Raw genomic sequence first — 13,997 nt, forward strand, 5'->3', positions numbered from 1 at the left:
TAAAACTCAATGAAAAGAACCTCTTCATGTAATGTGTTAAATTATAATACATGACAAACAATCCTGAGTATATATACTGATATTACAAGATCTGTAAGATCAAGGCATTTTACAGTGATTCTATTTTTAAGTAAAGCATAGTTTTCTAAAGAATATTAAGGAACTAAATAAAAATGTGGTGAAAAATACTCAATACCTGTAGAAAATATTATATTGGTGAAGTATTTTCAGATTCAGTGAAAAAAACTTTAGAACTTGAGAACATTTTGAATACCTGTCTGGAATGTTACACTTGGGACAATTGTTAAAAATTTCTATCACAGATTATATTTATAGAATAATTCGGGCATATTATCCTGGTCATGACTTGAGCATGCCCTACAAATAATACATACAACTTCCAAATTACCTGTGATAAGGCATGCACACACAAAGATCTGTCAGGCCCTAGATGTAACCCAGCAATCCCCCCCCCCCCCCCAAAAAAAAAAATGTGGTATAATGTTGTCTTTATCATAGATTAGAAAACACCTATTTTCAATCAATGGACATATCATTCTTTCTAGAGAAATGATTGTAATACTATGTTCTGATGCATTTTGATTGAATAACCTAGTCTTATTAAAACACAAAGTGAACATTTACAATGGATTGTTACAATGTTAGATATTTTACAGTAGCACTCAGTTCTCTATCACATTTTCAATGATGTTATTTAGAGCATTTAACAGAATCAAATCACAGCATTCAACATATCTATGTTTAAATTAAGATTTTAAAAATGCAACTATATATGACTTACACAATATATTATGTTTTAAAAATTCTCATATCTGAACAATAACCTACAATAATAAGTTACTTGAAAAATCTCTTATTGTTTGAGTAACAAATAATATATGAAAAATGGTGGTCCAATGTATTTTTTATTTTTTTTGGTAGCCTTTTCACCAACAGGTTTCTGGTCTAAGATTTTTGCATTGATTCTTTATTTGAATCGCCAATAAAGCAACCATCTTGACTCATTTCCATGGTAACACTGCTCTGATTGGCTGCAGACTGTTGGGCTTTAGGGGAATGCCCTCCTTCTTTGTCACCAGATCCTTGGCGGCCATGGTGACGTTTAAGGTGAATTTTTAGAGTGCTGTTTTGTGCTGTTGCATATTCACAAAATGTGCATTTGAAAGGCTTCTCTCCTAAAGGAAATTAATAATATACTTGAAAAAAATGTATATACTTAAGGAATGTTTTTAAGTTTTGTGTGAGTTATTGGTGTGTAAATCACACAGACTTGTCACACAGGCATATTTCATGAAGCAAACTAGCGCTTCATGAAAAATATGCCAACGTTCAAGTCTGTGTGATTTACACACCAATAATTCACACTACACTTAAAAACATTCCTCATATTTACACTTTACATGTTTAAATGTGCCAAAAATATACTCAATGTTTGAATTTCTTGCTGCCCTATATCGTCATATTTATATAACGTCTCTGTAGCCTCATTGTGACGTCACTTTAGCGCAAGGTTCTCCATGTATATTTCTATGCGGGAGTATACACAAAAATGGTTTTCAAATCAATTTCACAGTTAGCTTAGTAGAAAAACACAGCAAATGTAAATATAAACGTACATGCAAGAAAAAGGTTGAGAAAAATTGGATCCACTTTTATCAATCATACCAAGAAAAGTTCTGAATTAAATCTCCAAACAACTCCTCAAGTATGAGTATGACAACCTTTTATCACTGAAAGCTGTCATTACCTGTGTGACAACCTTTTATCACTGAAAGCTGTCATTACCTGTGTGACAACCTTTTATCACTGAAATCTGTTGTTACCTTTGTGACAACATTTTATCACTGAAAGCTGTTGTTACCTGTGTGAATCCTGATGTGAACTTTCAGGTGACTCCTCTCTACTGTTGAATAATCACACTGCTGACACTTAAAAGGCTTGATCCCTAAAATCAGTGAGAAAATTGCAAGTCCAGCAACAACATAGAGCCAAAGAAAGCAGTGCTTAATGCCACCAGAACAATCAGTAACAAAGAAAACAGTTCTTACCTGTGTGTTTACTCATGTGTTTCTTCAGGTGGATTCTCTGATTGAAGGCATTGTCACATTGATCACACTTGTATGGCTTGGTGGTAGGGTATCTTCTCTTCCGTCCCAGTTTTCCATCTCCATCCTCATTGTACTGTGTGTCTTTTTCACTCATCTCACAGCAATCTGAGGAGCTGGGAACTAGATTAAATTGTCTTGTGGCCTGGGAGATAATGGATGGAAGATCAATACCAAAAACTTGCGATTCTGATGTCACATAAGTAGAGGTATTGCCTAAGTTAGAAGGGAGATAATCACTCTGAGCTGAAGATATGGAAGAGTTCTGGTCCTTTTGTGTCAACCTATCACTGGAATGTTCAAGTTCTTCAGAGGAGACTGATTTGGTTTCATATCTAGCTGTCTTGTTTGTATCCATACTCTGTGCAGGAATAGTGTAAGATATAGGAATGGAGAAGACTTGTCTTGGCTTAATGAAGAAACTGCCTCGATTAGGTTTCTGGGAATTTGCCTTGGATGTTGAGTCCCTTGTCATGCCTGTTACATGTATCCCTAAACTTTCTCCAGAACTGTTGTCAAAGTTTGAAGTCCTTGTTTCTGAAGAGGATTCATTTTCAGAGTGGGTTGCAGTGACAACTCCACTTTCTGGCTTCAAATCAATGTAGATTGTGCCTTGTTTTCTACTGGCAGGCCTCCTAAAAGAGGCATCCCTACTGCTCATCATCCGCCTCCTGTTAAATCTTGTCCGCCAGTATGAGGGCATGTGTTTAGTCTCCATGTGTCTTTTACGCTTCTTAGGAGCCACAGCATAGCAGCACTTTTTGAGACTCTCATGGGTCCCAGGAATGACTGTGACCCCACATTTCTGACTGGAACAACAAGCATCTTCTCTCTGTACAACCTCTTCTGACATGTTTTCTCTGTCCTCAGAGCCTGCCTCTTCCACTATACTATCACTACAGCTCTCAGGGTATGAGGATTCAGGATTTCTTATGTTAGTTTCATTAAAATTGTTTGAATTAAACTGAACTGGATTTACCATAACACTTGGTGGGGGATTTTCAATGCTGAATTGTGCTGGGTTTTCTCTTGTTATTGTCTGAGATTCAATTTGTGAACTGTTTGGAGATATGTTAAGTATAGGAACTGCAGGATTATCAATAGTTGAACAGAGACCACTAAGACAGCATTCTGACATTTCTTGTGTGGTTACTTGTCCAGGGAGGAGGGGCTTCTCTTCAACAGAGTTTATCTCTATACTATCCGGTGATACTCCACTGGACCTTGTAACTAGATTTACTGGGACATCATCGTTCAAATCCAAAAAGTCATCATCCCTTGACCGGGATGAAAGGATTCCATTCCTGTATGATCCATTCTCCAGGAAAAGCTGCAGATTGTGGGAGATTCTCGCATGCTTCAGAAGTCCTACAGCTGTCATAAATCCTTTAGAACAAGTGGAACACAGCAAACCTAGTGTAAAAGATATCTGTTCTGATGAGACAGTAGCTCTTGTTAGACTAATGGTTTACACTCAAACTAATCTAGGAAAATGCTATTCTTTAAAAGTGAAACTCTTTCTCCTTCATATCATTCAAAAAGGGGTCAAAAGGCTACAACAATTTTCAAATATACTGAAATGTTTTAGAGTATTATTTCTATTTTTTTTAACATAATTGCTTCATGGTTTATTGAAAGGAATCTAAACATTTATATGGTCTTACTCTCAGTTGTCTATGTAATTATATTAATGTTAAATATAATACATTAAAATACCACTGGCTTAAATATTTAAAATTGTGTGGTGTAAAATGTATTTTCACCTGGTTCTGTTTCATCACAGGAGATGACATCACAGTCTTTCTTCTTGTGCTCAATAAATGTTACTATGTTCTTCAGAGGGAATTCTGATAAACATTTTCCACATGTAAGGTAGTCATTGGAATCATCTGAAATACAAAGAATGCATCACAATTGAGGAAATTAGGCATATTTCTTTACACAACTTTCTCTTCACAGGAAAAAATATTTACAAATGTGATTAATCTGCCAATCCTTAATAATTGAAAAACAACAAGCATAGTTACATCACATATATAAACTGTTTCACATGTCTGTGGTACTTCTCATTTTCAGGGCAAATTGGGGTTACTGTAATTTTTCCCAAAACCAGAACACCCCATATATGAGTGCCCCTAAGACCTTTATGGGCACCCAAGTACATGCATGAGTGCTCCAAATTCAATTCATGAGCGCCCCAAATCCATTTCAAGAGCACCCCAAAATATGCAGCTTTTCAAATAATTGAACACTTTATGAACTAAACATTGACAAATTATATTTTATTTTCCTTCACATGTTCTTTCATATATATGCTGCCATCAATACTCATGAAAGCTGTGCAATTGTTTATAAAGGTAACAACATATTCTTTCAAACATAATCAATGAATGTTTTGGGGTTCTCATATGCAAAATTGGGCACCTGTAAAAAATTTGGGGTGCTCTCACATGGAACATTCTGGTTTTGGGGCACAGTGACTAGCAGCCAGCAAATTGATATAGTTTTATGAAATATGACATGATGGCAATTGCTAAATAATTGTCATTTAATTATTTGCCAATAAAAACTTTGTCAAAGTTATTAATTAATTTGCAGATCTGCAAAAGTGTAGTACCACAGTTGTTGTGAAAGCTAGGGCTAGTTGATTCATTTGTCTCGGTATCAAGCTAGGTTTAATCATTATAATTGAATTAACTAAATAAGTTATTATTTTAAAACTTTCCTTCAAAATGTAGGTTTTTCCAATAAACAAAAGAATAATACTGAACATAATCTGATCAGAAGAATCAATAACACGTTATTTAAATTGTTCTATATAACGTTAGCATTTACTTTATAATTTACATGTCATGGTATTTCACATATATTTACCAGAAATATAGATCTAATTATAACAAATTAAAAGCGTCAACATTTATAGTTTTATCGATTACCCGTGATTTCGCCCATGACTATCCTTTCACCTCGTCGTTTGTCTGATTCTCATGGCAGATAAGGTGATCGGATTCACGTAACACACACTTCAGGATCTTGTCACACGGCACTTGTTTTCCACTCCTCAAATTAGTGTGCAAAACTTCTAAGAATATGTTGAAATTTCTTGTTTACGTCAATTATTCGGATTTCCTGTTAGTTGTTTCTTTCTCTCCCTTTAAAACTCAGACAGTTTTATTTGTAACCAATATTATATGAATCATAAATAAGCCTAGATACCTAACATGAAAATAGAAATTGAAACCGGAAGCAGTTTGCTAGTTATTGAACTTCTCCGCTGTTGCAGATTGTCCAGTGCATGCACTTTTGAGACCGTTGATGTAAAGCAAGAGAGTCCATTACACAAGTAATTTTTATTTAAAAAAAAATCATTGTTTTCTTTTTTAGAATGTTTAGAATTCCATGATTTCCCCCTTTAAACGATATTGCTGGATAACGTGCACCTGCCGTTCGAATTTCCTCATACTTTGAATCCAGCACACTTGGTCTTCTAGATGTGGCATACTTATTGTATGATTTATTCTTTCTCAACAATTTAATGCTATGATGAGTTAATGCTAAACTATATTTACACTCGTGTGTAAATCTCGTATCTCAAATCTCATATTTGTGTTCTTTAATATAAACAGGTTGGGCACAGCCCACCAAACGGTCATTTTACTCCCGTTTGGTGGTCAATCTCCCATATCGGAGTCGATATTTACTGACCATTTGGGAGAGAAAAATGTTTGTGTTCAATTCAATAGAATGGCGCATAATTTTAAACAATGTGGAATAAAATATAGATATTGATCGGTGTTCTGAATGAAAAAAATCGGAAATTCAATGTGCAATTTTTTGCGCAGTCGTTCAAAAATTTGACAAAATCGTCACATACGTAAACAAGTGCAACGTTTCTCCGCTTTTACTTATAAAGAAAAATTCCCGCCAAATCCTCAACGATGTTGCGCCTGTGAAACATGTTCCTTACTTTCTACTTTGATTATCCGGACAACCAATCAATAATGTAAACCATATGATCTTTTTTTAACCTGGTCAAAAGTCGGATTTAACTACGGAGGCACATTGATTTTAAAATTAGGAAATAAAAAGAAAAATAAGTTTTCGTTTTTTTTTTCATTTCATTTTGTACGCAATGGCTTTGTTCTTTACAAAAATAGACTTATCGCAAATCTCACTTGAAAGTATAGACTACGACAGAAATAGCGTTGCATTGAATGATGACACTATTGGATTTGACAATTGAACAATTTGTATCACGGGTTACATTCTATAAAATATGCGTTTTAATTGGTTGATTAAGACCCGCCACTCTTGTGTGGTATCTTTTGCCTGTATATAGTTGGAAAGCATTCAACAGCCTAGCAAATAGCCATGTTTGATGGTCAAAAAGAGATGTTGACTTTTTTGAACTAAATAAAAGAAACAAACCATGAAATCCTATTTCAGCATGTGACATTCCTTTCACAGATGGTACATGCATATTCTTCAGTGACACACACATTTATATATTTGCCGATTTCCTCTGCAATAAATTGACATTCGGTGGCATTTTCCATTTTCAGTTTTCGTTAAATTGAATAGTCTGTGCGACTTTTCAGCGCACTTAAAATCACTCTCTGGTTTAGTCCTTAGGGATTGTAAACAAGTAAACTATTACATTGGTTAGGCAAACCCAAGCAAATTGAAAACTCTGGTATTATTGTAAAGCATACCCAGCGGATACCAGAGCACATGTTATTGAAAAAAATATTTTATTATTCTAAAGTTTACTGTTTTATTGCCACAAATGTCAAAAAATACCATATTTCAAATGTTTCTGTGCTACTGCATACCCATTTTAACGGCCGTCATGGCAATAAACAGGCCACTTAAAAAAAATCGAAATCCCTGTTTTATTTTCAGTGCAATTTTTACTTTAACAACGAATATTATTTATATATTCATTATAAAATAATAAAAATCTTATAGGCCTACACTTGCATGTTAAAAAATAAATAATAAAACAATATTCACTGAATCTAAGTACGTTTAATTTTATTGATGAACTGATGTACTGAAGAAGAAAATGGGGAAAACGGCTATGTTTTTCGATCGCTGCCCGGGGTACATGTGTATCAAGTCAATTCCTGCCAGCCCTGGCACAGATTTTATTTGCAAGACAATTTTACAGTTTACCAACAATCACAATTTTATAATAAGGTATTGCATCATCCCACTTCTTCACCAAAAGAAAATACCTCAGTATTAAAGCACAACTTTTTTGCCCGTTTTCTATCTTTCTTGGAAACATTCCACGTTTTCGGCAATACATTTTGAGAATGTGGCGGACCTATAAAAAATGCACCAATCAGATTCTTTCTTGGATTTCGCAGTTGTATGTCAGTCAGATTTAATTGTATTTCAGTCAAATTCAGTAGTGTCGTCACTCAACACACATCACTATTTCGGTTGTAGTGTATACATTCAAGCAAGATTTGCGATAAGTATACAGTGAGATTATGATATACCTAATTATTGTTTTAAAACAATGTACTTGGAATAAAAACAAGCATAATTGCAACTGCCACTTTGTAAATCTTTTATTTATCAAATATATTAAATTCATCAGTAATATGCATATTAAACTACAAATGGTCGCATGGAATTTGCAATTTCATTCTAAAAGAAAAATAACAACAAGTATTACATTCAAGTCTAATAAAAATTGAATTTTATAGCAATAAGTGCCCACCATACCAGTAAAGTGTGAGGAGCTCATGTTCAGTGGGATTTTATGGAGATAAATATTGATGAAGATCCAAAGAGCAATTAAAAATTGACTTCTCAAGAGTTAAACCACTGGATAAAATAGAAATTTTAAAATTGACTGAACTATGTTAATTGTGCAAGGAATGTGTTCACTAGAATTCCCCGATTCCTGTGCAAATGCACTTTTGCTTTATTTTAATAAAAATTGGAATTTGGAATAGAATAAAAAAGACCACCATTTGGTCAGTAAAATTCATCTCCCATATGGGAGATTGACCACCAAACGGGAGTAAAATGACCGTTTTGTTGGCTGTTCCCAACGTGATGAAAGGAGGAGGGGTATCATCAGTGTTCAAAATTAGCATCAGTCCTGCGCCGATGTACAAACAGAATATGACTATTTGGGTCCTTGAAATAATTTTGGGTTGATGATGATTTGCCGGGAAACAAGATAACGTTGTTTGCATCTTCTCAGACCTTTCCGACAAGGACGGAAAAACACACATTTTTTTCCCCACTTGTCGAAAGGCCCAAGAAGTTGAGATAATGTTTCTTGGTTTATGCATTTGCATTAACTTTTATATCTTTCCTGCATTTTGATTGGATGTATTAAACAAATTGACCAATGAGCGTCTTTAAAAGAAATTAGATTTGAGTTGGGTAAAACTAGTTATTTTTATCAGATCGTATCAATTCTTCTTTTCATGTGCTTTTTAATTGAATACTGAAGATTTAATTTGTTTGCATGTTATAAATTTACGCTATATGTACACAGTTTAGGCTGTCCAAAGTTAATTTTACGTTTAACGTCACCTCTAAACCTACGAGGGAGGGAGGAAAAAAATAAACAAACAAAAATTTTAAACAACTGTGAATTTATTCAAATCAACTTATTCAGTACATAAAAAACACTAATGGGCATTAAGAGTATTTGATTTGATATCTAAGTCTAATTTCCCAAACAGAGAATTTTTCCTTAATAATGCATATTGGTTTGATTCCTTTTGTGAGGAAGCAGTGTAGACAGAATGTGCAGAAGTGTGGCTTGTAACTAGGCTTAGTAGTAATTTTGTCCATTGGATTTATATCACCACATACATGGTACCCTGTACGGAAATGCTTCTTCTCGTGGAAATAGTTGATCAATATCTGCAATTAAAATCATGATGACAACATTTAATACATTCTTTATTGAAATATCTTGAAATTGAACTATGAAATTTTTTTTTTCTCATAGTGTTAGCATTTGGTTTTGAAAGTTTAAATACAATATTTGTTTCATGTACCACTTTAGCTGTTTAGATTATTTTACCTTGATTTCCAAACACATGACAGGATTCTTCACTCCTTGGAATACACCAATTCCCTTCCTTACTCTCTTTCACTTGAAAGGTCTCACCTTCTGTAAACTTCTCCCCTGCTCAAATGTCAATGACTAGTATTATTTTTCCTTAAAACTGTGGCCATTTGTAGGTACATGAATACTATGTTTATGATTAAATCAACTTACTGTTCCTTACTTTTACAGGAATATTTTAAGATGAAGCTGTTAAATAAATTTAAATGATGCAACACAAAAGCAAAAGCTTTGAAATTCACTCCAAATACATTTCTTGTACATGTACCTATTTATATATTTTAAATATGGATATGACTGATTATATTTCAAGATTATTAGTCCAAACTCCAATAGCTGTAAACAACAGATGGTAGCTTTTTCTTTTCTTAACACTTTTGAATCATGCATTTTATATTGAGACCATATAAATTACTGCATGTAATCACAATGTGGCTTGATTATCTCCATCCTTGCAATGCCAGCTAGGGGTCCTGAGTCAACATGTTGCCGTGGGACCCCTGGCCAATATCATTCAAATAATATATTGAATATATTTTTCTTGTTTTATCCATTTAGTATTAGTAGCATGTCCAAAAAGGCTTCGATTTCAACTATATTTACATTACATGTTGTTTTTATGCATATGTAACATTGGAGCATATGCATATAATATTCATACAATGATCATAAAATATATGCATGCATTTTATGATATAGTTTTGGTGTTGATTATTAAAAACAGAGTTGTAAAATTCACTTAAAATGCTTATCAACCTTTTGGTTTCATTTTTTTTTTTCCATAAAGCTTGGTACAAAGTATGAAATCATCCAGATTCTTAATTTTGTTAAAAAAAAAAATTAAATGTCCAACAGCAAGTTTTCCTCTTATGTTATATTAAGTACATACCAGTATCTTAAATAAGTACTATCAGAGACTTAAATTTTGGTAACGGATTCTTCACTTTGTCTGCATCACCAGGCCATCTTCCCACAAACTCAAAGCTCCTAATTTGAATTCTGCACTTTGATTTATATCTGTTGAAAGTGAAAATAATTTTCAAATCAGAGCTCTGATTTATTATTTTCTAATTTGGTTGTTTTTGGAATTCCTTGCACTTAGTATAAGTATGTATAATTTTAAACTCAGTTGAATGAAGAGAGTAATCAAGGGCAGATAACTCAATATAACGCCTGATGTGTGCATTATTTTAGAGTTCTTTCCCTTTTTGTGACCTTGTACTGATAATAATGCATTTTTAAGATTTTCATGATTTATTCAACTGATCTGACATTTGTTTACATTTCAAACATGTTAAAAATGTTTCTTAACTTACTGTTTAAATTTATTCATCAAACGTAAAGATCACACTTAATAATTTTGGGTTTTCTCCTGAGTAAAATATATCTCTATTGTTAGGCTTTATGTAATTGTTTACAATATGCTAAATTTCATTATGTATGAATTATGAAGTGTCATGCCTAAATCTAAGTGATGTTGGAATAAGAGTTGGATTTTTTTTTTTAAATTTTGAAGTTGCATGTTTAAATTTATAAAGTTATATGTATTTTTAAAATATAAGGGCTTCACAAAAGGGGAAATACACTTTTACTTTCATCCATCTTCATTCTTGAAGATATATGTGCTGAAAGGAAAACAATGCATGCTAAATAGAAATGTTATGACCTTATGTAATTACTAAACAATTCATTATTTTGCAGGAATTTCAGTTACAAACAAAATTTCCCTGAGAGTATTTACAAGTTGACAGAGGGAATTCTTGAAAAGGAAATTAAATTTATAGATTTTTTTTGAGAAATTACATTCATTTTAATTGAGCAGTAGCAAGCCACAGGTACCTTCAAGAGATTTTGAAAAGTACACTTAATATACATTTTGTTGTTTCTAATTAAGGACAGGCCATTGAATTTTCCTGTATATAAGTATATAGATATTCTTCATACTCAAATGGAAAAAAAAAACCTTTCCTGTATTTTAATTAAAATATACAGCTTACATTAGTCCACAAGTACTTTTGATGTCTTATTAATTATAAATGGTATTCAAAATTTAAGTTTCAGAAAGTTTCAATAGCGTGTATCTTAGCAGTAGTGTATAAATGAATTAGAATATTTTCTGTTCTATGTACTTTTGTGAACTCATTATCAATCTTTAGGACTGGTCTCATAAAGCTTATCTAGCAGTCGGACAGTTAACTTTGGTCGCCTTGCACTCAGAGGTTCCGGGTTTCTTTTCTAAGTAGGAAATAACAAAAGATGTCTACTAAGAAATTTTGTTTTGATTTACATGCACATTTGCATCTCCTTGAAAATTTATATGGCAGCTGTCAGTTTTCTTCCCTGTTTTGAATTGAAATCCTTTTTCTTGAGAATTTTTCCCCATGTTGATACAGAATTGTGTATAATGATTGCCTTACATTGATATACATTTTTTAAAAATCTTTTTTCTATTTTACGATCAGATTAAGAGAAGTCAATTTTTTCTTTAGCTACTGAAGTTTCTTTATAGAATTTCTAAGGAGAATGTAGTCTTTGTTGTCTTGTCTGTCTGGAGAACAGCTGGAAACTGCAGATGTCCCAAGCAAACATCTTATTTACATAATAATTCTTTATGGTATTAAAAATCAAATTAGTGTGCACTTAATAAATGTGATATGTGATTTTGATGTTAATTAGTGCTTTGTGACTCTGTGCATTTCTTTTTGTCATTTTGCGTAATTGAATTTCTGATTTTTTTTTTTGGTAGCTTTACAGAAACAGATGCTTCTGAGGCCTTTTTCTCACATTTGACATTGTCATCAGCCTATTTGTAAGCCTTGTGGAAGAACACAGTTGAAATATAATTAGGGCATCTTCACTTTCATTGAACCATGGAGAGGTGAGCTGTTAGTTAAAAGGTCAAGGTTAAGTTGCAATATGCTAAAGTATATATTTGAATACAACATGTATATAAATTGCAATATTATTTAAGAAGATTTAAATAATTTTGGCAATTTTCATTGCCTGAAAGGACGTCACATGATATTTGCACTTTAGTAATATTGACACGAAAGCGCGTCCATGGAATATGATATCGCATGACTCACCGTTTGGCTGCACCAAAGTTACCTATAACATGACATCATAAGAGGAATGTTTTTACCTTTGTGACGTAATGACAAGTCTGTTCGGGACTGTGTTTGATTATTCATTTTGAGTGATTATATAACTATTATGGACTTCAGTGAATGGACAATATGTGGTTATAAGGACCCATGTCAAGTGATATTGACCTCAGACACAGAAAATATTAGTGACCTCTCAAGCTCGGTCGCTATCACTTTCTGTGTCTTTGGTCAATATCACTTGACATGAGTCCTTATAACCACATATCGACCTACACTGAAGTCCATAATTGTATAATATTCAAATATACAAAAACAAGAAGAACAGGTAAAATATAAGCACCTTCATTTTACTTCAGATGTTTTACAAAGAATGAGAGTGCTAATGTTTTACTCATTCTGCGTGTTTCTGTATCTTTATTATATACATATATACCATATATATATACACACACACACAAATTACTTAAAATGACCAAATGACCAACAACACTAATAATAGAAATTGTAAAATTGCATTTTCTAAAAGTGCATGGTCAAAATAATCTAAAGTAACTCAAGAGTCTAACAAAATTAATGGCCAAACCGATATACAAGTATCTAGTAAGAATATGTTTCATTTATGAGTTACAATAGTATGCAGATGAAATAGTGTTGATTAGGAGGAATTTTGGTCTCAGAATACATGTATGAATTAATCTGTACTGTCAATCTTGCCTGGGACCATTTCTGTACTTTATGTATGACCAGATCATGCTAACTCAGAGATGACCTTTGTACAATGTTATAGTCACACAGAGTGATTGATTGGAGATTTACATAAGACAATTGGACTTGTTAGGTAAGTCAACAGGGCAGAGGTAGTCATTGATTATTGGTAATAACATGTGACTCTAAAGAACTCATATCATATAGCTTACTGCTTACAATAAGCCACTGTACAAAACACAATGTATACAGTGTAATGTGACAAAAGATTAACACCTACGAGCACACTATAAAAAGTATTTTTAGTAAAGGATTAAGAGACATTAATTTTTATAGGTTCTTCCTCATTTGGCAATTTTACATGGATAGAACATATCCTTTAGTTTCTGGCTAAAATGGAACCTTATACATGTATACTCAACCAATTAACTTAACTAAACCAAAGATATTTTGAAAACATTAGAACTGATTGATTTGTCTGCATGACCTCCTCAGATTTTTAAGAATAGTTTTTTTTAATCTTCACCTGTTATTTTGGAAGGCAATGATATGTTTTGCCTATTTTTCAAAATTTTCTCAAAATTGTGGACAAATTTTAAATGATTTAAAAGTCAAGGGGTAAAGCCAGAATAATTAGATTGTGATGCAGTTCAGGATGTGTATTCAGAATTTTTTTTAAAAATTGTAATAAAATTGCATTGTGAATGTTTGTTCATATTGGTTTTGTTGAAGGATCAATAATTGAAGCAAGTTGTTCAAAGCTGGGTTAGCAGGGCTATACACACTCTTTGATGTCATCTAAATTTAGTATTTGCAGTTCCAGATTTAATGAAAGGTTGATAATTTTTCAATAAAGTGCAGAATCATACATATATTTTAAGTATTAAGACATCAATTGACATGAGGAATTATTTTTCTACGTTTAAAATATATGAAACTTTTTTGCATCTTTAT

At 32.7% G+C, this 13,997-nt stretch overlaps 2 protein-coding genes across 3 annotated transcripts in view; one reads left to right on the forward strand and one right to left on the reverse strand.

Annotated features, from left to right (window-relative positions):
* LOC133172291 (uncharacterized) overlaps nucleotides 1-5,278 on the reverse strand; it is a 116,259-nt gene extending 110,981 nt beyond the window's left edge. Inside the window, exons 1-5 of one of the 2 annotated variants that reach the window (XM_061307150.1) lie at nucleotides 5,063-5,278; nucleotides 3,890-4,015; nucleotides 2,070-3,539; nucleotides 1,883-1,966; nucleotides 952-1,196 (exon numbers count right to left, since the gene is read on the reverse strand). In XM_061307150.1, the coding sequence (XP_061163134.1) occupies nucleotides 967-1,196; nucleotides 1,883-1,966; nucleotides 2,070-3,539; nucleotides 3,890-4,015; nucleotides 5,063-5,078 (1,926 nt within the window). In that variant the 5' untranslated portion in view covers nucleotides 5,079-5,278 and the 3' untranslated portion in view covers nucleotides 952-966. Of the gene's footprint in view, nucleotides 1-941; nucleotides 1,197-1,882; nucleotides 1,967-2,069; nucleotides 3,540-3,889; nucleotides 4,016-5,062 lie in introns of those variants that run through there. The other variant, XM_061307149.1, reaches the window with a different exon arrangement.
* A 123-nt stretch (nucleotides 5,279-5,401) lies between these two features.
* Nucleotides 5,402-13,997, forward strand: part of LOC133205400 (TOX high mobility group box family member 4-like) — a 43,677-nt gene continuing 35,081 nt past the window's right edge. The window contains exons 1-2 of the mRNA XM_061341205.1: nucleotides 5,402-5,469; nucleotides 11,978-12,109. The gene's annotated coding sequence lies outside the window, so the exon portion shown is untranslated. The remainder of the gene's footprint in view (nucleotides 5,470-11,977; nucleotides 12,110-13,997) is intronic.

This window comes from Saccostrea echinata, unplaced genomic scaffold, assembly GCF_033153115.1.
Source record: "Saccostrea echinata isolate AGI-Se365-2 ecotype Australia unplaced genomic scaffold, CSIRO_AGI_Sech_v1 ptg000054l, whole genome shotgun sequence".
Taxonomy (NCBI): Eukaryota; Metazoa; Mollusca; class Bivalvia; order Ostreida; family Ostreidae; genus Saccostrea; species Saccostrea echinata.